We start from the raw sequence: 25,220 nt of genomic DNA, 5'->3' as shown, positions 1-25,220 counted from the left end.
CTTCAGATCATGAATATTAATTAGGGACACTCACTAGAGACGCTCCAGGAAGGTTGCCGAGCAACGACGGCGTGACCTAATTGATATTCATGAATTACGCCTTTTCCGTAGTATGACTGATGACTGGCCGGTGTTGTTGTGTTTGGTGTGTGTAGATGTAGGTCACCAAACAAACACGCACCAGCTATATCACTTACAGCAGCTCCTGATGGAAACGCGTGTTTAAAGCAGAGCGAATAAACTCTACCAAAGCGTAACAAGGTATGTGAGTTCATATGTTAATTATGTCATCATATTAGTAAAGAAAAAGTTGTGTTGGCAGTCTAGTGATTTCTGGAAGTCCATTTTGTGAAATGACTCTTGGTGTAGTCCGGTGTTTACAGCAGATAGCAGTCTAAAAATGTTGTCAAGTATGTAAACACCTTTTCCTGTTTATACATTCATATAATAATCCTATCAATATAGTAATAATAGTGATTTATTATAATACCTCTAACTTAATGGTGTTGGTTGAAGAGATTTTAACCCCTCCAAATGTGTACAGTGATTTGAGTGTCAAGAAAAGCTCTAAATGAATGTAAATAATAATAAAAAACAGTTCAGATGTTTGGTGTTATTTGATTATTATGATAATATTCAGTATAAGTGTATATTAGTAATATAATTTTATTAAGGATCGTTATAATTAGTACAGGTATTATTTTTATTCATGTCAGAGGTTTAGGGAATTTGTTTTCATTGTTTTTAAATGTGATTCACATTTAAATGAATGTGCAGCTTTACTATCTGTAATATTCACTGTATAATTGTTGATATGAATAATCGCAGCAACAATTCAGCATAGATGACATGAATTGTCAAGCACCACGTGACATGGTGTATTTGAACTATTTTATGCATTTGACTAATTATTGTATAAGTAGTATGCACTGTGCTTACTTCAAAAAACTACTTTTCTACCTGAAGCCTTTATGTTGTGTTACTCCTATCACATTACTTTTACACAATCTTGTTTGTTATGAATATGCTGTTTGCATGAGAAATGTGCTCATGCCAGCGTAATGCAAACTTATTGCACCATTGCATTTCCCAGAAGCACATAAGTAAAGATGGGCCAGTTGGTCAGCTCCGGGGCGGTGGAGGTATCCAGGGCAGGATTCTTGTTTTGGATACACATTATCCATCAATTAGCGAACACCTGGCCATGTCGCATACACATTAGGACAAAATCAATTAAGTCTTTTAATCCAATTATACATTTATATCTGGGGTAAATAAAACGTTTGAAATGCAGTCATAACCTATAATCATTAAGAAATCAGATTTATATGAAAAACACTTTCTTGAAGAATGCCAGTTTCTGTGTATGCATGTGCAATGAGAGTTATAAAGAGCATTTTCTTTTTATGCTTTTTAAAGTTTATTCACCCTCGTGGGCTGTTTTGAAAACTCTTACAGTGTAAACATCAGAGCGATCTGAGCAGATCACATGAAGCATGTAAGACTAGAGTCTCGGATTGCTAGCCGTGGCATATGGAGCAATCAGAAGTAGGGTACAGTGTCAGCCGAGGCAGTCTGTCAGTGCAAAACAAGTTCATGGCAAAGCCTGACATCTGTGAGTCAGCAGCTACAGGAAGTGATGCTGAGAAAACTACAGATCAGCTGCAGTGCTACTGACAAACCCTTTACAAAAATAGATGGATAGACAGACAGACAGATGAGCAGACAGATAGATAGAAAGACAGACGGACAGATGAACAGATAGATAGACAGACAGATAGATGGATAGAGAGAGACAGCTAGACAGACAGACAGATGAAGAGAGAGATATAGACAGACAGACAGACAGCTAGATAGACCGACAGACAAATGAAGAGACAGACAGCTAGACAGACAGACAGATGAAGAGAGAGATATAGACAGACAGATGAAGAGACAGACAGACAGATAGATTGATAAGTAGATAGATAGACAGACGAACAGACAGATAGACAGAAAGATAGACAGACAGACAGACAGATGAAGAGATATAGACAGACAGATGAAGAGATATAGACAGACAGACAGACAGACAGATGAAGAGATATAGACAGACCGACAGAAGGACAGACCGTCAGATGAAAATAGACGGATGGACAAATAGATAGACAGACAGACAGACAGACAGATGAAAAGATGAATGGATGGACGGCTAGACAGACAGACAGATAGATGAAGAGATAGACAGACAGATAGATTGATAAGTAGACATACAGACAGACCATCAGAAGAAAATATAGATGGACAGATGGATAGATAGATAGACAGACAGATGAAAAGATGGATGGATGCACAAACAGACTGAAGGACAGACAGACAGATAGATTGATAAGTAGATAGACAGACAGACAGATGAAGAGATAGATAGACAGACAGACCGTCAGATGAAAATAGATAGACAGATGGACGGACAGATGGACAAATAGATAGATAGATAGACAGACAGACAGACAGATGAAAAGATGGATGGATGGACAAACAGACTGAAGGACAGACAGGTAGATTGATAAGTAGAGAGACAGACAGACAGATAAAGAGAGAGATAGACAGACAGACAGATGAAGAGATAGATAGACAGACAGACCGTCAGATGAAAATAGATAGACAGACGGACGGACAGATGGACAAATAGATAGATAGACATACAGACAGACCATCAGATGAAAATAGATAGACAGATTGATAGATGGATAGATAGATAGACAGACAGATGAAAAGATGGATGGATGCACAAACAGACTGAAGGATAGACAGACAGACAGATAGATAGATAGATGGAAGAAATAACAGCCTCATTCTGTTCTTGTGTTCCAGGAATGTCTTGGAATAAGTATGTTGTTAGTGAGAATGTCCCGGAGACTGAAGCCACGCCCCTCACGACCCTCGGCCCAGAAGAGAAGCAGGCTGTGGGATCACAGGTGAGCATGACTTACTGTCCTCACAAGCTCTGCTCATTTCTGTCGAGTTATTTTGAGTTAACTAGCACTAGTTTTACATTACCTGGGCATCCGGCCAATCAGAGTCTCAAATGAACGGTTTCAGTGACACAGCATGTGCTGCGCTGCTTTAAATCAGCTCCGCACACATGAAGATAATCAAATTTCTTAATAGGTATAAAACAGGCTTTATTTTCTTTATGAAAAATCTGACAACACTTTATTTTAAGGTGACCTTGTTACAAATGTTACATGCACTTACTATTATAATAAATACAATAAATTATGCATAATTACATGCAAGTAACCCTAAGCCAAACCCTAATCCTAGTCCTAACCATATAGTGAGTGCATGTAGATAATTAATATTACTCCGTACTTAAATGTAGAATTACACTGTAACAAAGCCTTAAAATAAAGTGTAACCAAAAATTTCATTTATTAATATTTCCTTTGATTTTAAAATGTGACCTGGACATTTTTGAGAGGTCCTGACTGGTTTTGTTTGTGCGGTCAGTTGGAGGGCAGCTCTACAGGGTACGAGCCGGTGACGGTGTGTGTGCCAGCGGAGCTGCCGCCGGTGGTGCCCGTGACGGGCGAGTCGTTCTGCCAGTGTCCAGCTCAAACAGAGCTCAACTCAGATGCCCAGATCTGCCCATACACCCTCAGCTGCACCTGCGGAGAGGAAGAACAGGGTCAGATTCATTACATTTAATCATGCATTTAAACACTAAAGAGAACAGAATCATACTTCAGTAATGTGATTTGCACTTTGTCATACACAACCTTTGAAAAGTTTGGGGTCAGTGAGCTTTTATTTTATTCAGCAAGGACACATTAAACTGATCACAAATGACAGTATAGACATTTACAGTGTTACAAAAAGATTTCTATTGAAAAAAAAAAAAATGCTGTTCTTACGAAGTTTCTATTCTTCAAAGAATCCTATAAGGAATGTGTGACACTGGAGTAATGATGCTGAAAATTCAGCTTTGATCACAGGAATAAAATACATTTTACAATATATTCAATTAGAAACAGTTATTTTAAATGGTAAAAATATTTCACAATATAACTGTTTTTACTGTATTTTTGAATCAAATAAATACAGCCTTGGTGAGCAGAAGAGACTTCTTTCATATAAAATCTTACCGAACCTGCAACTGTTGGACGGAAGTGTAAATAAAATAAAAAGCTAAAACAATGATTGACCCAGCACAGTCAAAATCCATATCTAGAAAAATCCATATCTATCCATTTATATCACAAAGCACTTATGAAACTATAACATGCATAGAATAGAATAATCCATTATATTTATATCCAAAGTCAGAATGAACCAAAAATATATTTTTTAATTAACAGTCATAATTTGAATGAGAATTTATTTCAATTAAGTAATTAAACATGTTTTGGCCTTTTCTTTAGGCCGCGGAATCATGGAAGTGGGTATCCTTTCGCTACGCAAAAAAAAAAAAAAGTTTCTTCTTCTTGAAAAAAAAATACTTAAAATAACATAGGGTTATATTTAAATTAAAATACAAATTGTACAAAACGAAATTCGTTCCAAAAAAAAAGGATTCTTCAAGCAAAACATATATGAAGTGGTCAAAAATTGACTTAATTAAGAGATTAAGGAACTCAAACAAAACACAAATAAATATTTTAAACATAATAATATAAAATAAAAATACATTTTCTTAAATGGCTACAACAAAACATTTTTGAAATAAGAGACCTTATTTCAGAAAATGCACCTACTATGTTAAAAAAAAAAAAAAGTTTCTTCTTCTTGAAAAAAAATACTTAAAATAACATAGGGTTATATTTAAATTAAAATACAAATTGTACAAAACGAAATTCGTTCCAAAAAAAGGATTCTTCAAGCAAAACATATATGAAGTGGTCAAAATTGACTTAATTAAGAGATTAAGGAACTCAAACAAAACACAAATAAATATTTTAAACATAATAATATAAAATAAAAATACATTTTCTTAAATGGCTACAACAAAACATTTTTGAAATAAGAGACCTTATTTCAGAAAATGCACCTACTATGTTAAAAAAAAAAAAAAGTTTCTTCTTCTTGAAAAAAAATACTTAAAATAACATAGGGTTATATTTAAATTAAAATACAAATTGTACAAAACGAAATTCGTTCCAAAAAAAAGGATTCTTCAAGCAAAACATATATGAAGTGGTCAAAATTGACTTAATTAAGAGATTAAGGAACTCAAACAAAACACAAATAAATATTTTAAACATAATAATATAAAATAAAAATACATTTTCTTAAATGGCTACAACAAAACATTTTTGAAATAAGAGACCTTATTTCAGAAAATGCACCTACTATGTTAAAAAAAAAAAAAAGTTTCTTCTTCTTGAAAAAAAATACTTAAAATAACATAGGGTTATATTTAAATTAAAATACAAATTGTACAAAACGAAATTCGTTCCAAAAAAAAAGGATTCTTCAAGCAAAACATATATGAAGTGGTCAAAAATTGACTTAATTAAGAGATTAAGGAACTCAAACAAAACACAAATAAATATTTTAAACATAATAATATAAAATAAAAATACATTTTCTTAAATGGCTACAACAAAACATTTTTTGAAATAAGAGACCTTATTTCAGAAAATGCACCTACTATGTTAAAAAAAAAAAAAAAAAAATAATCCACCTACTTATAAACAATCCGCTACAGTACAGAGGATAATACTGCCCTTTAATAAAAAACCATGAATGATGCTGTGTTCTCCCACAGTGAAGATTTGAAATCATTGTTCCTTGTGTTTGTCGTTGTGTTAAGGGTGTGATTGGGTTTGGGACGAGGAAAACAAATCATCCTCCGTGTCTCTGAGCTGCTCTAACCGGAAGGTGGGCTTCCACTCGGAGTACAGCTGCGGAACCGCCGCCATCAGAGGAGCGAAGCCTCTCAGCGACGGACAGCACTTCTGGGAAATCAAGATGACATCTCCCGTCTACGGCACAGATATGGTGAGATACGGTGACCGGATGAACAAAGACACTAAACTACAACACTGACAATATATCAAGATAAGGTTTAGGTAGATAGATAGAGAAGATATACATTTAAAATATGCATTTTGTGTGTTTATGAGTCCAGATGGTTGGTGTCGGGACATCAGAAGTGAACCTGGATCAGTTCAAACATAGTTTCTGCAGCCTGCTGGGCACAGATGAGGACAGCTGGGGTCTGTCCTACACAGGTGAGGTCAGAGGTCACGTGACCCCTGCATTCTATACAGTTAATTCAGTAATATTCATTTAAATACATTAAATAACCTGCACATGTCTGTGTATTTAAAAAAGTAAAACACATTTATTTCCATAAGGGACTATTTCTACCAGATCTAATCAAGCAAGCATTTTAGATTACACTACAATTCAAAAGTTTGGATTCAAGTCATTTCTAATGTTAAAAAAGATTCTATTTCAATTTCTAGAACACATTCTGTTCATCAAAGAATCCTAAAAAATAAAATGTATCACAGTTTCAACAAACATATGAAGCAGCACAACGCTGATAATAATCAGAAATGTTTCTTGAGCAGCAAATCAGCATATTAGACTGATTTCTGAAGGATCATGTGACACTGGAGTAATGATGCTGAAAATTCAGCTTTGTATCATAGGAATAAATTACATTTTACAGTATATTCAAATAGAAAATAATTATTTTAAACTGTAATAATATTTCACAATTTTAGTGTTTTTACTATATTTTTAATCAAATAAATGCAGCCTTGGTGAGGAGAAGAGACTCCTTTCAAAAACATTTTTAAAAAAAACCCTACCAACCCCACATTGTTCTGACTGGAATTTTACGTACAGTATTTATAACTTCCTTTCTTCGTCTACATTTATCATGGTTCAGGTCACCTACACCATAAGGGGTCAAAGGTGAACTTTTCATCACGATTCGGACAAGGGTCCATAATCGGGGTCCATCTGGACAGCTGGCACGGCACCCTGAGCTTCTATAAGAACCGCCGCTGCATCGGTAAGACATACACACACTCGCTTCTATCCTGTATCAATGTATTTCCTACTGAAACACCAACTATTATCCATCTATCTATCTTCGGTTCTGTCAGGCATAGCAGCTACTCACTTGCAGAATAAGCGTCTGTATCCGATGGTGTGTTCGACTGCGGCCAAGAGCAGCATGAAGCTGATCCGCTCACATTCTGCACCCACCACATTGCAGTACCTCTGCTGCACACAGCTGCGCAAAATGCTTCCCAACTGCGCAGATGCTCTTCGCGTGCTGCCTCTGCCGCCGGGTCTGCGTCTGCTGCTGTCTAACCAGCTGGGATGGGTGCTGACCCTCGGCTGTGCAGACGCCTGCGCACACAACAGGGAAGACAAAGCCACACAAACAGAAGATGGCGACTATGACGAATACACAAGCCCTTTTCCTTCCCACAATCCCTCTGACACCGAACGCGTCTTTATTTCTAGTTCCTTCTCTGATAACCCTGGATCTTACCATGGTAAAGATGAGCCTCTTGATTCTACTTCCTGTCCAGATGATGTGCATTATCAAGATGGCGTCTCCATAATGGATGTTACCTGTTACCTTGATCCTTCCTCACCTTCTGACCTCTACTGTGGCTCCGCCCCCAGCCCTGATCACAATTCCCCTCCCGACCCTAAATTTCAGCACAGATCTGCTTCCTGTTCTTGCTGTGACCCGCTGGGATCTGTTTCCAGTGACGACTGTAAAGGAAATGATAACAGTTCTGTGTGTAAACCGGAACACACCGGTTCTTGCATTCTATGCTCCTCCTACACTCCACCAGGCCACGCCTCCTTCTGGCCTGACTCCGCCTCTGAGAGTGACTCGGACGGCTTCTCTGCAGAGCTAGAGATGTATCAGAGGAAACGCTGCCGCTGGACATGAGACACAATGTTTACATGTAAATCACAGGTCAAAGGTCACATTTAATGAGAGAGTTCATGGTTTACTCGCACTCACGTTGTTTCAAGCTCATTTAAGTAAGACTGCATGATTAACCGAAATTGTGATATGACTTACAGTCGCAAAGACTGCTATTTAATTAAATATATGTCAAGAAAAGAGAAGCCCTTAGAAACAATCTGTTGTTTGCAAAAAAGGAGCTTCAAGGGCTCCTTGCTTTTTTTTTCTGCCAAAATAATGTTTGAAAATTAAGAAATTAAGCCATATATATTAGTATTGTAATTTTGCAGTTATACTCTAAAATAATTATATTAATTTTACACTGAACATTTTTGTTAAAAATATAATTTTATCATTAATAATAACAACAATAATAATAATAATTATTATTATTTTAATTAATTATTTATTATTATTATAGTCATATACAAGTCATAAATATAATCACATAATTTTTGGACAAATTGTACAGGCCTACAAACTGTTTTTTTTAAATAGCATTTTAAATCAGTCACAATTTTTATCAGAAATTTTTGAAATTGCACGTTTTAATTTTTCAATTTTCACATTTTTTTCTACAAATTGTTCAGCCCTAGGTATGAGACTTTTTAATTTTTTTCTTGAATGCTTAACACCTCATTTTGTGTCCTACAGAAGAAAGTAAGTCATGTGGGTTTGGAAAAACATGGGAGAGTAAATGACAGATTTGTCATTCTTAGGTCAACTATTGCTAAAATCCACACATCATCAGTTCAACTCAAACCGCTCGTCCTCATCCCTTGCCAAACTATCAAAATGCATTCACTGGACTTGTTGTGAATTATAACCTTCATGAATCCCGTGAATCAGTGGCTTTATTTTTAGTAATCTGCTTCTTTTTCCAATTAGTTCATTCATTATTCAGGGTTCAGGATGGGGTTCAAGATTGAAATTTCTCATGAACTTGCTCATTTCCAGTGCCAATGTTTTCTAGTCAGGTGGCCCTTTTTGAAAAGGTTTATCTTATATATTAAGGGTAGATCAACACATGCCAAACATCTTTTGCAGCAGTATTATTGAAATATTGTAGGCATCAGTAGTTTGTCAGTATGTTTGAGTTCATTCACTCAGACTTTGAGAGACGAGTTCATGAAAAACCTCATGGCATCTATAAAAACCAGCACAGGCTGAGTGCAGTAGATTAATATCTGAGCCTGTCAATCAGACTGTTAATTACAGTGTTACATTATTTATCATAATTCAATATCAGAGAGCTACAGCTCTGCTATGACAACTAAATGCATATCTGATTTAATAAACACTGTAGACTGTGTATTTTCAGATAGGACAGTGCGTTTATTCCTTAACTTTTATTCATTAGTTTAACCCCTCAATATTTGATTATGATTTATTATATACTCGCTATATATGAATGAATGGTTTTGTACTCTTTTGCATGTTTTCTTACGGATTACATTGTTTTGAGGTAAAAAAATAAATAAACAACAAAAAAATCGTAATTGTATGTTTTTTTTTGTTTGTTTGTTTTTATGTATATAATTTGCTCTTTTTAATTTCACCAGTATTAAACTTCTGAGCCTAACTCATCCCAAACTATTTGTTGAATTGGATCTTATTTTTATATTGTTTTCATTTAAAAAATTTTTCATCATTATATTGTTTTTAAACATCTGTATGGTTTTTATGATGTTTTTAGTTTTAAATAAGTACATTTTTAGATATTTTAGTACTTTAAATGAAAATGAGAAATTGTTGCCTTGGCATCTAGCTGAAATAATACATAATAATTACAATAATAAAATAATTTAAAACTTTTTATTTTATTTCAAGTACTAAAAAAGTTATATATATATATAGTTTTAGTTAATGATAATCCTGTTCAATTTTCAGCAAACATATATACTGATAAAATGCAATGCAAGTTTGATAAAAGCATCATCTTATCAATGAAATTCATCTTCTATTTAAAATAATGTTAATCCAGTCTGAATATTCACCAACACCAATTAATAGACTGATATTTTCAATTCATATCATAAATTCACTTTTTCAGTCTTAAATTGAGATCGGTTTTAAATAACCCATACAAACACAAATGTTTAATTAGTGTTTAATTCTCAAGTATTGATGGCAGATCAGTTAATAAGTTCATAATGGAGAATGAATGCATTAATTTGAGGCACAAACTTATTGAAGAAGGTTAGTCTTCTATACTAGTGATAAAGTGCAAAATTATTTTTTTCACTCCCACAAATCTGGCTTTAATCCAGCAGGAGATGAGGATTCTGGGAAGTGATAAGGCGATGTATACGGCCAGCGAGCTCAGGACCAACACGCCTCTCTTTGGCTCCGCCCACCACAGCGAGATCAGCCAATAGTCTGCATCGCTCCTCCTCAGACGGCAGCTCCTCATAGGTCTGTTGGAGCAGATAAGAGTAAGAGCTTATAAAGAGAGGCATTCAATCAAGTCACCTTTATTTATACAGCGCTTTTAACAATACAGGTTGTGTCAAAGCAGCTTTACAGTATTAAATAGGAAAATAGTGTGTCAATAATGCAGAAGGACAATAGTAAACACTCAGTTTTCAGTTAAAGGCAGTTCATCATTGAATTCAGTTCAGCGAGTCTGAACACACGTCACCTGCAGCAGGAGGGAAGGAGAGGGGTAGGCGCTCGTCACGGATTTGGCCAGAGCTGGACTGACGCGGTTCAGCTGCTGGATCTGACGTGTCCACACCTGTGCGAGACCGTGGCCATCTCTGTCCACTCGCACACCCGCCGACCACGAGCCGTCCATGCAGAAACCCAGATCAGGGTCACCACACAACGCCCTGAGAACAAACACCCAGAGCTACTATCGAGAAAGAATAGTGTCTTCTGCATAATGAGATGCCAAATGCAGTTAATAACACTATACAGCGGTTAGATTGCTAATGTGATTCTTCTTAAAGGAATAGTTCACCCAAAAATTCTGCTAAAAATGTACTAACCCTTAGGCAAGCCAAGATGTAGATGAGTTTGTTCCATCAATCAGAACAGATTTGGAGAAATTCATTGCTTCTGGCTAAAATGGACTCTAATTCTGACGGCACCCATTCACTGCAGAGCATCCATTGTTGAGCAAGTGATGGAATGCTACATTTCTCCAAATCTGATGAAGAAACTCATTTTAGATGGCCTGAGCGTGAGAACATTTCAGCAAGTTTTCATTTTTGGCTGAACTATTCCTCTAATAACAATTAATAAGAAGCATAAATAATTTTGTACAAGAGGTAAAGTAAAAAAGTAAACCCAGGCATTTTGAATGATTTATTTTTTGGATGATTAAAAAACTCACTTGTAAGGTCTCTTGGATAAAGCTTTGGTAACTGCAACCACATGATCGGTCACTTCCTGCCAGCCAAACAGGAAGTTCACAGTCACATTCCAGTAGAGCTGGAGGTGAACCAGCAGCTGCACATCACAGAAACAAGACAAGATTACTGGAAGCTTACATTACTGAAAAATTACAAGTGTGAGGATGGATTTATCTGACCTCTTCTGTTTCCAGATGATTCTGAAAATCATCTTCATCCCAAGATCCTGATCTGTACACACATATGCACTATGAAACCCAGGTGAAAAGCAAGTACTCTTCCATAATGTACTTAAATTGCTCTATTTTCGCGCACCAATTTTGTACTTAAGAAGTACTAAAGAATCATTTTTTGTACATTAAGATAAACTTAAGATCATCTAAGTGCACTCAACTGTGTTATTTTGAGACACCATGAATATGAACTAAAATGCACTTTTAACATTCTATCTCTGCATTTAAAAAATGTATTTAGTTACCACTTGTAGTACACTTGAACCCAGCTTTCATACACTAGTACACTCAAGTGTACTACAAGTGGTAACTAAATACATTTTTTAAATGCAGAGATAGCATGTTAAAAGTGCATTTTAGTTCATATTCATGGTGTCTCAAAATAACACAGTTGAGTGCACTTAGATGATCTTAAGTTTATCTTAATGTACTAAAAATGATTCTTAAGTACAAAATTAGTGCACGAAAATAGAGCAATTTAAGTACATTATGGAAGTGTACTTGTGTTTCACCTGGGTCCATTCAATAGCCTCATATTTGTGATTAATAATAAGCTGATTCGAGAGAAGGTGTGTGTACCGTTGCTGATGACTGATCACTAGAATTGTGACAAATTTCCTCGAAGTTTTGTTCAAGTATTTATAGAGATGCTGCAACAGAGACTCCGCCCCCTCATACACATCACCAATGGGAGCCTAGCATGACAAAGAATCTATATTATAATAAATTATTTAAATTAAATGATAATAAAAATATACATGTATATATTAATATTATTATAAATCAATAATAACAATAATAATATTGTAACTAACGTATACAAAATGTTATAATTAATATTAATTTTAATAAAATATTAAATTATCATAATTTGTGTGTATTATATATTATAACAATAATTTTAAAAATTGAATTTACAATTAATATGATCATTATATATTATAATAATGAATATAATAATTTTTAAATAATCATTAATATTAGTATAATTTTATTTATAATAATGTATAATTGATGTATACATATATATTCACTATATTATAAATACTATATATATATATATATATATATATACATATACATATGTTGAATGACTGACCGACTGATTGGTCGCAGTTTTATGTGACATCACCATGTCCTCAAACTCATTATGGGAGATCACCATCAGGACCTGATCTTCTTCAATAACTCCATTTTTAGCTTCATCTTCAGTCTGCACATAAAGAACAAACACTTTCTGAGACATTCATGAGCCCGTAAACTTCTGCTGATGTTACCACAACAATAATGCAACCGTTCGCCTCTGCTGTACCGCTAATAGACAAACTAAGTACAAAGCAACAGTGTGAGTTTCTAGTGACCTGAAGGGCTTGTCGTGTCCAGCTGATGCTGTTGTTGGGAAGACCTTGATTCTCTATACGGTTCCTCCACTGCAACCCATCTAGAGTCCCGAGTAACACATCACAGCCTGCGTCCCGCAACAGCGCTGGAGAGAAGAGAGGTTACGTTTAGTTTAATTAAGAAAAAACTGGGACAGAGGAGAGAACACACTAATATCAATATCTATTCAAAAATATAATAAAATTCAATAAAATTGAATTGTACAGGCAACTAATAAATCTGGTGATCAGATCAGTTGCTGGTGTCTGATGGAAAGTAGTTCAGTTGCTTAAAAAGATGCATAAGAGTATTGTTATTGTTAACTAAAACAATTAAAATAATTTCTGTTCAATTTAAAGGGGTCATATGACGTTGCTAAAAAGAACATTATTTTGTGTATTTGTTGTAATGCAATGTGTTTATGTGGTTTAAGTTTCCCAAAACTCTATGCTCCGCCTTTCTGAAACGCGTAGATTTTTACAAAGCTCATCGTTCTGAGAAGCGAGGCGTGCTGTGATTGGCCAGCTATCCAGTGCATTGTGATTGGCCGAATACCTCAAGCGTGTGACGGAAATGTTACACCCCTTACCGTATTGTGATGCCGTGTCCCGGCGCGACGACACAAAAACAATAAAACCCATTATAAACGAGGCATTTGTTGCATCCAATGGGGACATAATTACTGATTATAATGACTTATACCGTCTTTTTACGCACCGCATTGCATCGTGCCGCCAGTGGCAGTTCTTTAAATATGAAAACATACTTACAGGCTGTGAGTCAGAAGCGCCAGACTGTCCTTGCAAAGTTGGAATTGCCCCACTTTATAGAAACAGTCTTTGTGCAAGCCTGCAAGCAAGGCTACTCTCCTGCCAGGTTCATGAAACAGTCCTCCGTAAAATGCGCTGCACACACTCTAATATTTGGGTTGAACTGTTCTGGAACAGTGTTGTAAATACAACTTAACCACTGATTTCTAGTTGTGTACTCATTTGGAAGCCCAAACATAGTATTTTCGCTTTCACAACGAAACACAGCGTCTCCAGGACACGGCGCCGGCGGCAGCAACAATACTGCAGCGAGAATAAAAATCGCGCCCTTTGCGTATACATTTGGGCAGTGTTATGCAAATCTTCCCACACCGTGACGTAGACATGTGGGGGCGTGTTTGAATGAGCCGTTTTAGGAGGACGAGTCTTAACTTTTATAAAGAATATCTCTTTGGGTTTGAGACTTTAGTCTTTGCAACTTTAGGGATCTTATCTATGCACGAACAGCTTGAAACACTCCAAAGAGAAAGGAAAACTTGAAATCGCATCATATTACACTTTTAATATAGTGCTGTCAAACGATTACTCGCATCCAAAATGAAAGTTTTTGTTTGCATAAAATATGTGTCTGTATTGTACTGTACATACAACATATTTAAAAAATATTTACATGTATTTACATATGTATATATTTATATTTGTATAATTTATATTATAAATATATTTAATATATAAACAACATTTTTCTTAAATATATGCGTGCATGTATGTGTATTTATACATAATAAACATACACATATATATATTATGTAAACAAAAAGTTTTATTTTGGATACGATTAATCACGATTAATCGTTTGACAGCACTAAAATAAAATAAAATAAATATTAGATGGGGAAAAAAACCCCGAAAAATTTGAAATGTTACTTGGGCAACCGACTCAAATAAAATAAGTTTAAATGGAAACTGAAGTACTAAAATTACTAAATATAAAAATGAAATAAATTTAAGCTTTATAGAATTTTTTTTATAAACTAATAAAAACGACAAATGCACATAAAATCCAGTAGCCCCTCACTGCAGAACACAAGACCCAGAGGGCGAGGTTGGATCCACATCTAGGGGGTGGAGATGGGTGGGTTTAGGGGTCAGGGGTGGAGACTCGTAGGTTAGGGATATGTAAAGTGGGAGGAGTTGGATCTGGATCGAACCCCGCCCCCTGGATCTTGTGTTCTGCATAGAGGACCATCTCATAAAATCACTAAAATTAAAATGTTAAATATAATAATAATAATAAAAGCTCATTCAAATCATCTCAAATACTATAATAATAACTAATACTAAAACAACATGAATGTCCTTCAGCAATGGCATCTGCATCAGGATGCTTGTATGATAACATGAGTGGACAGGAAAGCAGAAGCAGTAGTCTTCTGACCTGCGTGAATCTGAACCGTCAGACTCTTGATGAGGTTTTCAGGTTTTAACAGGCTCACTCTCACCGCTGCCTCTTTCCTCCTCTGCTGCTCTTGTAGTTTCTCCTCTTTGAGCTTGTTCTTCTCCTGTCTCTGTTTCTCTCTGGCAGCTCTTCTGATCTCCAGCTCCTCTCGTGTCCTCCTGCTGCTCCTCTTCTCTCCTGCGGCGCTGATGCTGTGTTCTGGCGGCGCGGAGGAGCTCCTGGATGCGGCTGAAGTGTTTGATTCATTCGTGCATGTGTCCTGAACGAGTATTACACGTGATGATGATGGTTTATTTTCATCACTCTCTTCCTCTGAGTCTGATATCTCCCATGTGTTCGCTCTCTGCACGGCTGACATCCTTTAAATCATCTGCGGGTCATTTATTATAAACTATAACGTATTTTAAATATACTGTATGTTAGTCGAGTCATTATATGTAAATCGAGCCTGGGCAGATATCGTTTAATGCGTTTTATTGTTTCCTACACTGTTAGTTTCCAACAGGCTGCGAATGTAAATAAGTACGGCGCAGTGAGAGGGACAAGACCAGTACGGATTGCGTTTCGAAAATGATTAAAAGTTTGTAGAAGTCAGTTTTGTTTAATTTCGATTAGGTTTTTCTGTGAAACATTTATGTTTTTTTGCACTTGTGTAATTTTGATTTCAGGGTATATCCTGTATATAATTATTCAGTGTATATCTTATATATATATATATATATATATACACACACACACACACACACACACACACACGTCTGGTTTGCAATCCTTGTGGGGACTCCCTATAGGCGTAATGCTTTTTCTACTGTACAGACCGTATATTCTATCGCCCTACACCAACCCTACACCTAAACCTACCCCTTACAGGAAACTTTGTGCATTTTTACTTTCTCAAAAAAAACCAAAAACAACAACAACAAAAAACTCATTCTGTATGACTTTATAAGCTTTTGTATCCATGGGGACCTCAATTTAGGTCCCCACCGTGACATGAGTCCCCAGGAGTCTGTGTGTATTCAGGTTTAAGTCCCCACCAGGATATATAAACCTGTAGACACACACACACACACACACACACACACTATACATATACAAAATATAAATCCATTTTGAAATATTTTGTGTATTTTATGCCTGTTTAAAGCACTTTAACGTACCACAGATTATGACATATCCTATATAAATACATTTTCTTTCCCTACATATCATGAGACTTAAATGTGACCCTGGACCACAAAACCAGTCTTAAGTCGCAGGGGTATATTTCTAGCAATAGCCAAAAATACATTGTATGGTTCAAAATGATCGATTTTTCTTTTATGCCAAAAATCATTAGGATATTAAGTAAAGATCATGTTCCATGAAGATATTTTGTAAATTTCTTACCGTAAATGTATCAAAACTTCATTTTTGATTAGTAATATGCATTGCTAAGAACTTCATTTGGACAACTTTAAAGGAGTTTTTCTCAATATTTTGATTTTTTTTGCACCCTCAGATTCCAGATTTTCAAATAGTTGTATCTCGGCCAAATATTGTCCGATCCTAACAAACCATACATCAATGGAAAGCTTATTCATTCAGCTTTCATGTGATGTATAAATCTCAATTTCGAAAACACTTGACACTTAAGACTGGTTTTGTCGTCCAGGGTCACAAATGAGCACTGGTTTGTTTTAAAACATGATCAAACATACATGATTAAATTATCTAATCTGTTATTTATCTGGGGTCACCGCAGCTGTTTCGTGATTACCCAATCAGCACTAAATGCTGTGTCAGCGCTGCGAAAAACAACGTCATGCGGCCAGTCACATGACGCCCAGGCTGTGACGTAACGCGAAATGCGGAAAACTGTCAGTTGGTAGAAAATCTGGATCGACTGTTCCTACAGTTTAACGGTTTTAATCATTTCACCATGATTTATAGATCATCAGATATCTGCGGCTCCTGCACAAGCGGCACATTCTGAAGATCTCCACCTTTGTGGGTCACGTAAACAAAAGAATTTAGTCTGTTTTGTCGTTATTTGGGAGGACTGCAGTGATTTATCAGGAGTCGAGATGGCCAAAGCAGCAGAACAAGGTAAACTAAGCATTTCACTGGTTTGAGGATGTTTGTGAATTCAGTGCCATTTTAAATAAACTCTCAGTTTGTAAACAGAGGCAGATGGGATGGATTTAATGTTAAACTTATTCGTTTCGTTAATTAAAAACAATAAATATCATATTTCATGAGAGATTCATAGCTCATAAGTGTTGTTTTCTCTCTTGGTTAGATGTAACCTGACACATGATGACTAACTCATCTCTCTTTCTCTCTCTGTGTGAATATATGTGTGTTTTTACAGCCTATTACCGGTTTGTGGTCCTGTTTTTTAACTGTATGCTGACTTTCGGCTCTTATTTCTGCTTTGACATTCCTAGTGTCCTGCAGGACCAGTTTCAGGGGGTGAGCAGAAATTTATTGACCTCTGACCTCACTTTCACATCTCTTAATCTTAGTTTTTAGGCAGATTTGAAATGGTCATATTATGAGGAATCACATTTCCTTTTATATTTTCAGATATGTGACAGCATTTACATATACAACAGAGCGTTTATTGAATATGAGCTGCATAAACCTTATATATTTTCAGACCGATGAATACAGCTGAACATAAGACCGCCCACATTTACACTAAAGTGAAATCTTATTGGGCGACCAGAAACTTGGCCATCCAATCACACTGAGTTAACAGGATGGGAGCAGGATAGATAAAAGGATAAAGTCTGTAAGACCATGTCATAGACAGTCTGAAATCAGATAATTGTATGTGAAAAAGCATTACTTACAAATTATATAATACTATAAGCAGCATGAGAGTAGCAAATATTACATATAAAGCTCTCTCTGGTTTAGGAACACAGTTTTCTGTGTTTTCTCTTACAGAATTTGACATGTCTGAACGGGACAGTGGGTAACAGCACTGCTAATGGCACAGGAGCGTGTGTGGAAGGCTTGGGAATGACGCCACAGGAGTACAACCTGCTTTATGCCATCTACGCATGGACGTGAGACTCACACAGCAATAACTAAATTACCGTCTGTCACCCTCTCTAAAGCTTCACCCTACTTATCAGCTTTAAAATGAGTCTTGTCTTGTTTTCCCAGGAATGCTGTGGTGGTCATCATGGCGGGATTCCTCATTGATAAGTTGGGAAACCGCTGTAAGTAGGATAAAATTTTCCTTATTTTTAGTAAGCTGTTTTGAAATCCATCTGAATATGTGTTTATGTAAAGTTTGATGTAAGTGTTTGGATTTTCTCTCCTGTAGTTGGCGTTTTCCTGTTCTCCTTCCTGACTGTGTTGGGATCAGCTATCTTTGCATTGGGGTCTCATTTTAAGGGCACAACATACCTGTTGCCCCTCATGCTGACCGGACGACTTCTGTTTGGTTCTGGAAACGGATCCCTGACCAGTATGACATCAGATATTCACCTGTAACACCACTGACATTAAGCAGATTTAACTCTAGAAACGCCAAATCTTCTAGATTTCTAAATTTAGAGGTTAGGTTAGTTCAGGTTAGTTTTATTCACCAAGTGTGCACAGGAATTTCTTGAGGTTTTCAGGAGCACTGGGTCCATACATGCATACATACATATACTATGTGACCCCAGACCACAAAACCAGTCATGAAATAAATAATCTTTCCATTGATGTATGGTTTGTTAGGATCAGACAATATTTGGCTGAGATACAACTGTTTGAAAATCTGGAATCTGAGGGTGCAAAAAATGTAAATATTGAGAAAATCGCCTTTAAAGATGTCTAAATGAAGTTCTTAGCAATACATATTACTAATCAAAAATTAAGTTTTGATATATTTACGGTAGAAAATTTACAAAATATCTTCATGGAACATGATCTTTACTTAATATCCTGATGATTTTTGGCATAAAAGAAAAATTTATAATTTTGACCCATACAATGTATTTTTGGCTATTGCTACAAATTTACCCCAGCGACTTAAGACTGGTTTTGTGCTCCAGCGTCACATATACTCAAGAGAATAGAAATAAAATGTAAATTAGGAACAAGGATAAAGGGTTTAAGTATAAAAACAACAAAAAATCAAGTAAATTATATGTAAATTTAGATCGATTAGGTATTATATGTGTGTTGTTGTACCCTACTCTGTCAGCAAGTCGTTAGAGTTTCCAAGCTGCAAATTAAAATAAATATTGGAGGTCAGAGGGACGATATTACTGCACATTACATTTAAAAAATGATTAGAAGTTTGAGGAAAGGCAGATGATCTATCAGATGATCTATATTCATACAAACACACAAGGAATTTGTTGTTATTTTCGGGAGCTCTGGGTACATGCGTTCATATATACACAAGGACTGAAATAATCAAGGATAAATTGATTAAGAATAAAAATTATAGAGTAACATAATTATAAAGTAAATGATCTCGAAATAAAAGTTAAATTATAGTGAAGTAAAAATGAAAGTTAAAAAATCTAAATTTTAGTGGCACCAAAATGAATTGCAAATATATATATATTTTTTTTAAATAAAAAACCTGTCAGTCTGACCTCTTTAAATAGTTTACTTCCCTGTGGCCTGTTTACTTCCTTAATTCATATTTCTGGTTTAATTGTACATGATTAATCTGTACATGCTATTCCAAAGAAAAACAATCTTAACAATCAAATTGTAATCTTTACTGAGAATTGAAACACTTCTTCCTCCTCTGAAATTACTTTCGCTTTCCACTGAGTTTAGTAGACTGTGTAATAATTTAGTCATCGTTTTAACAAGCTCTCATTCTTCTCTGGCACATTGAAAATCAGAAACATATCATATTACAGAAATAAAACATTTTAACATCCATTTCCACTGGTTGGCTATCGATCTGCATTATGATAGAAAACCCTACAAAGTCCTAAAAGGATCCAATGACACACAAATGTGCTTTTATTTCTCAGATTCTTTACACACTTAATAAACAAGGGTTTTCATTGCCAAAAACATTACAAAGACACCCTTAAAAAGCATTGTTACATTGAGTCTCATGTGTCTCTCTTCATTTCTCAGTTGTCCAAAACCGTATCACGGCGTTCTGGTTCCGCGGGAAGGAGCTGGCTCTGGCGTTTGGACTGACCCTGGCCTTCTCCCGCTTGGGCTCGGTTCTGAACTTCTTCCTGACGCAGAGGTTTGAGTCTCAGTACGGTATGCAGTGGACGCTTTGGGGAGGTGAGAAACACAGCATGCACACGATTAGACTCTTGATCTGACGTTCTGGGCTTGTTGTAGAACCTTATGCATCTGTTTTATGTGCAAAGGCACGTTGCTGTGTGTTCTTGGATTCCTGTCCGCTATAATGGTCAGTGGACTGGATAAGATGGGCATGAAGCAGCTGGGTTTGGATGGAGTGATTCAGGAGGAGTCACGCAAAGTGGTGAGACACAGATGCCATAATTTGATATATGTTGGGAATACCATACTACTATACTAGTCTTGCTATTTCTGCAGTATATTTTTATATGTGCATTTTCTTTATTTTATATATATATATATATATATATATATGTATATATATATGTGTGTGTGTGTGTGTGTGTAATGTAATAAGTATATGATAAATATTTTGCATTTATTATTTTTATATAATAAGTATGTTTACATTTTATATATATATGTATATGTGTGCGCATGTATGCATGGAATTTAAAGTACAAAAGTAATTTTATATCATTTCATATATATATATATATATATATATATATATGCAAATAATGCTAAATAAAATACAAAAAAAAAAAATATAGTATCTTTATGTTTTAGATAAGTTTTAATGATTTGTTGTTGTGATACCGCTGCTGTATTTTGTGTGTGTAGAGAGTTCAGGATGTGAAGCGTCTGTCTCTCAGATACTGGCTGCTGGTTCTTACCATCATGTTCTTTTATAATGGCATCTTCCCCTTCATCGCTGATGCCAGGTACAGTTATGAACCATATATATGAACCAAAATTTGGATTTGTACACATTGTTCAAATGCTGCTGTGTGTGTGTTTTCAGTAAGTTTATCCAGGATAAATACAGTGGATACAGTCAGAAGGAGGCGGCGTACATCGCAGGCGCTGTGTATGACAGTTCACTGGTGCTGTCTGCTGCCGTCGGCATCCTTATCGTACGTCAATGCTCATCAAACACTAGTGCTTCTTACAAAACACACTCAATTCACAAATACACATCACTCAGATATTACATTTACATGGTTACACTCATATTTTGTTTTTATTCAGCAAGGATGCATTACATTGATCAAAAGTGACCCTGGACGACAAAACCAGTCTTTCTATTCATCAAAGAATTTTGAAAAAAAATGAATCGGCACAACTGTTTTTAACTGATTCAATGATTTCTGAAGGATCATGTGACACTGAAGACTGAAGTAATGAAGCTGAAAATTCAGCTTTGATCACAGCAATAAATTACATTTTTAAACCTATTCAAATAAAAAACATTTATTTTAAATCGTAATAATATTTTCACAATGTTACTGTTTTTACTGTATTTTAATCAAATAAATGCAGCCTTGGTGAACAGAAGAGACTTCTTTAAAAATCATAAAAAATCTTACCAACCCCAAACTTATTAAATGTATCATGACATATAAATAGCATCACTATATGATGCCACTAAAGTACTTTGTCCTCTGTTGTGTTTTCAGTCATGTGTTTAATGTTAATTGTGTTTGTGTCTGTGCTGTAGGACTATGTGGGGCTGCGCGGTATGTTTGCGGTGCTCTGTGCTGTGTTGACACTGCCTGTGTTTGGTCTGCTGGCCTTCACGTTCGTCCCTCCTCTCGTATGTACCATCTGGCTTGGCATCACTTACTCATTTGCTGCTGTGAGTATCAATCACACACACACACACACACACACACACACACACACAAACAAACAAACAAACAAAAAAAACGAACGACACTATAGGCCCCAGTTATACGATGTTACTGAAGTATTAAAGTACACTCACAATTGTGTGGTCTGCAAACTTTGTAAGAGACCGTGTGATTGGTTAAAGTATTGATCATTTATCACTGAACATGATGCTGACATTTTAAAACATGAGAAATTTGAGATTTGTTTGCAGGATAAGATTAGAAAGAAATAAATTAAAAAAGAAAAATACAGCAAATTATATTTCAGGATGAATGAAAAATTCACATTTAAAACAAATAAGCAAAAACAATTGTATTGAACATTAACTCATTCTTAATCTTAAGTGCTGTATGTTATTTATATTTTAATAATGATATGATAGCTGTAAACCAGAAAAAAGGAGTGTATTCAGAATATTTTAATATAGCAATATTCTTATTAGATTTATTTTGAACATTTTTCATTTTTAGAAACTTAAAAATGTTATATCCCTGAGAGAAAAACTAAAATATCTTTACAAAATCATCCTTGATTGGATTGAACAACCTTAGAAATTATTATAATTATATCCCACCTTGCAATTTCACATCTTACCCCATTCTCCCTTATATAAAATTACATATTTATTTGTAGAGATATTTATATATATATATTTCTATATTTACTAATTTATTATAGATAGCTAGCTAGATAGAAAATAATTATGTAAAATCTGAATATATAAATGTAAATTGTAAATATATAGAAGTAAATCTGAATGTGTGTGTGTATATATATATATGTATCATAAATAATATTAATATTATTTGTATATATTAATAATATACAAAGATTATATTGCACAAATTTTCCACATTCATATGTTTCACAAATAAAGCTAAGCAAAATTTATATCCAAGACCTATGATATAACATTGAATAGTAAACATGTGTGTGATTCTTTCTGTTAGACTGACATTTTTTAATCTGTTTTCTCTTTCGTTTGTGTGTTGCATGTCATTTTACCTAGAAAATATTGTGCCATTATTCTGAATTCAAATGTTTTGCAAATAAAATGAAAGAACTGTGATAAACACGGCCTGATAATATATACATATTGAATTCCTGCTGTTGAATTTTAGTTTATTGTTTTTTTTAAATATTTGGTGTGTAGGCAAGCATGTGGCCCTCCATCCCGCTGGTGGTTCCTCAAGCCACACTGGGCACAGCGATGGGACTGGCCACATCCGTACAGATGATCGGCATCGGCATTTCTAACCTGGTGGTGGGACAGATACTGGGAACCAAATCCAGGTGACATAAATGGCCAACATTCATTTTCATCTCACACTGAAATTTAATACAGTACACGTTTATTTATGCACATTTTATTATTTCACAAAAAAAGTACCTATATTGTGTTTTTTGACAGCATCATGATATTGAAGTATGTTTGAGTACCATGTGAGTTTTGTGTGTGTGCTGCACAGTGATGTGAAGATCCCACTTTGGAGATGGCAGTATATGATGATCTTTATGCTGGCCAATACCATCAGCTGCATAGTCACTTCTACCATCCTCAACATCGTTGACTACAGACAGGTACAGTAACACACACACACACACACACACACACATCCGCCCACTATCGCCACATCTCTCTGAATCAGCCATCATAGATGGTAACCTCAGGTAACCATAGCAACAGTAAGATGGAATGAGAACTGTGAAGAGTTTGTGGAACATGGAGCCGAACGAGTTCACATTGGTACGATGTTTAAGAATGATTGTACGCGACCTTGATCGGCGTAATTAGAGGATTTTCTCTGAGCCTGAAAAGCTGGATTCACCTCTGTTATTATCTACATCATGCGTTAGAATGATAGAGAAACTGCAATCAGTGGATTCGAACTCATGCATGACTCAAGCGACAGTTTTGAGTCAACAGTACTTTGGAATAGCAGAGGTTATTTTTGGCTTTGAAAACGCGTCTATTAGAGGTGGATTGGATTGTTCTGCTGTGACAGTATCGTTCATGACCTAATGCAGTGAAAATGAACTGGTTACTTTTGTAATACTGTACACATTCCTGATCTTATCATGCACAGTTCATCAGTGCATGTGATACCAAAGGAGAAATGTTCATTGTCTTAATCAGCTGATGGAATGAAGTAGAACTCGAATTTTATGAATAGTTTTATGATGACATTAAAATATTTAGGTTATCGATTATTGTTTAATGCAATGATTCGTGTGTGTTTATAGGGAAGCACTCTGAATAAGACGACTAAGAGGTCTGCGGCTCAGAGCGCTCCTGCTCAGACCGACAGAGAACCGCTGATGAATGAAGAGGACACTGAGGAGATAAACAACGCTCCATCCATCAACAGGACATAGAGGAATCGCTCACATGTCATTGGACGTTACTAAAGGGAAACACGTGCTCTCAGAAACGTGTCATATGATGTTCAGTATTAACACTAACATAAAGATTTCAGGTACCCTGACCCTCATTTGAAGAGTTTCACTTGATGGATTTTCTCAGGCCAGTCTTAAAACTCTATTCTTAACTACTAAGTTTAGTACTTTCAAAAATGTGAAAGATCAGTAATCATTTCTTATGCATTATGCATGCTGGTATGGAAATATTGACACTCATCTGTTTTATAACATCAAACAAACATCAGCTTTGTCAGTTTTTTTCTTAAAAGCCGCTGTTTCACAAATGAACTGTTGTTGTCCTACTAATTTGAGGAAATCAGAGGGTTTGTCTGTAAATGTATTATGTTATGTCATTTTAAGAAACATGGTGAAATGGGTCAGATTCATGAATCATGAAATGTTGACACTGCCTTTGAACTTGCATTAATGGCTGCTTACAAAATGATTGAATAATATGCATTTTGCTATTTTTAAGTTTTTTAAAAATAAAAATAAAGTTTTGTGCCAGAGATCATGTATAGTTTTTTTTTTTACTTTCCTTGTTCAATTACTACATACACATAAGCAAAAATGAAAAATATTAATTTTAATATACTGTAATTAAATTATAAACAAATATTTTATTAAAATATATTTTAACATATTTACATTTAAAATATATAAAGATATACAATAATATAACTATTTAAATATCTAAAAATATTTGTATATTTTATAACACAATTA

At 35.2% G+C, this 25,220-nt stretch overlaps 3 protein-coding genes across 3 annotated transcripts; 2 read left to right on the top strand and 1 right to left on the bottom strand.

Annotated features, from left to right (window-relative positions):
• The first annotated feature begins 103 nt into the window (after positions 1 to 103).
• Positions 104 to 9,509, top strand: spsb3b (splA/ryanodine receptor domain and SOCS box containing 3b). The gene is made up of 7 exons (XM_058766216.1): positions 104 to 261; positions 2,854 to 2,957; positions 3,493 to 3,670; positions 5,795 to 5,982; positions 6,113 to 6,215; positions 6,884 to 7,009; positions 7,104 to 9,509. Exons 2-7 carry the CDS (start codon positions 2,856 to 2,858, stop codon positions 7,910 to 7,912), a joined length of 1,506 nt encoding a protein of 501 aa, XP_058622199.1. The 5' UTR covers positions 104 to 261; positions 2,854 to 2,855; the 3' UTR covers positions 7,913 to 9,509.
• A 278-nt stretch (positions 9,510 to 9,787) lies between these two features.
• LOC131533753 (crossover junction endonuclease EME1) lies at positions 9,788 to 15,684 on the bottom strand. The gene is made up of 8 exons (XM_058766221.1): positions 15,108 to 15,684; positions 12,881 to 13,005; positions 12,619 to 12,732; positions 12,099 to 12,214; positions 11,466 to 11,517; positions 11,268 to 11,383; positions 10,572 to 10,761; positions 9,788 to 10,347 (listed from the first exon to the last, which is right to left on the bottom strand). Exons 1-8 carry the CDS (start codon positions 15,484 to 15,486, stop codon positions 10,192 to 10,194), a joined length of 1,248 nt encoding a protein of 415 aa, XP_058622204.1. The 5' UTR covers positions 15,487 to 15,684; the 3' UTR covers positions 9,788 to 10,191.
• Positions 15,685 to 16,959: 1,275 nt separating this feature from the next.
• On the top strand, positions 16,960 to 25,003 carry mfsd1l (major facilitator superfamily domain containing 1-like). The gene is made up of 13 exons (XM_058766217.1): positions 16,960 to 17,216; positions 17,482 to 17,582; positions 18,063 to 18,184; positions 18,285 to 18,340; positions 18,448 to 18,591; positions 20,220 to 20,378; positions 20,468 to 20,583; positions 21,024 to 21,124; positions 21,205 to 21,316; positions 21,901 to 22,038; positions 23,227 to 23,366; positions 23,543 to 23,654; positions 24,318 to 25,003. The coding sequence occupies exons 1-13, from the start codon at positions 17,195 to 17,197 to the stop codon at positions 24,447 to 24,449; spliced, it is 1,455 nt and encodes a 484-aa protein (XP_058622200.1). The 5' UTR covers positions 16,960 to 17,194; the 3' UTR covers positions 24,450 to 25,003.
• Positions 25,004 to 25,220: the final 217 nt, after the last annotated feature.

The sequence above is a fragment of the Onychostoma macrolepis genome, chromosome 24, assembly GCF_012432095.1.
Source record: "Onychostoma macrolepis isolate SWU-2019 chromosome 24, ASM1243209v1, whole genome shotgun sequence".
In the NCBI taxonomy this organism is placed as follows: domain Eukaryota; kingdom Metazoa; phylum Chordata; class Actinopteri; order Cypriniformes; family Cyprinidae; genus Onychostoma; species Onychostoma macrolepis.
Note: the sequence above shows the minus strand (reverse complement) of the source record. Positions and strands in the feature narration are given on the sequence as shown.

Coding starts and splice junctions, on each gene's coding strand:
- spsb3b (XM_058766216.1), top strand. CDS start 2,856: ATGTCTTGGAATAAGTATGTTGTTAGTGAGAATGTCCCGGAGACTGAA. Junction 2,958..3,492: donor AGCAGGCTGTGGGATCACAG/GTGAGCATGACT, acceptor TTGTGCGGTCAG/TTGGAGGGCAGCTCTACAGG. Junction 6,216..6,883: donor CTGGGGTCTGTCCTACACAG/GTGAGGTCAGAG, acceptor ATCATGGTTCAG/GTCACCTACACCATAAGGGG.
- LOC131533753 (XM_058766221.1), bottom strand. CDS start 15,486: ATGTCAGCCGTGCAGAGAGCGAACACATGGGAGATATCAGACTCAGAG. Junction 12,733..12,880: donor GGACACGACAAGCCCTTCAG/GTCACTAGAAAC, acceptor CTTTATGTGCAG/ACTGAAGATGAAGCTAAAAA. Junction 11,518..12,098: donor GTGATCAGTCATCAGCAACG/GTACACACACCT, acceptor ATGTGTGTACAG/ATCAGGATCTTGGGATGAAG.
- mfsd1l (XM_058766217.1), top strand. CDS start 17,195: ATGGCCAAAGCAGCAGAACAAG. Junction 18,185..18,284: donor TATGCCATCTACGCATGGAC/GTGAGACTCACA, acceptor TTGTTTTCCCAG/GAATGCTGTGGTGGTCATCA. Junction 21,125..21,204: donor CCCTTCATCGCTGATGCCAG/GTACAGTTATGA, acceptor GTGTGTTTTCAG/TAAGTTTATCCAGGATAAAT.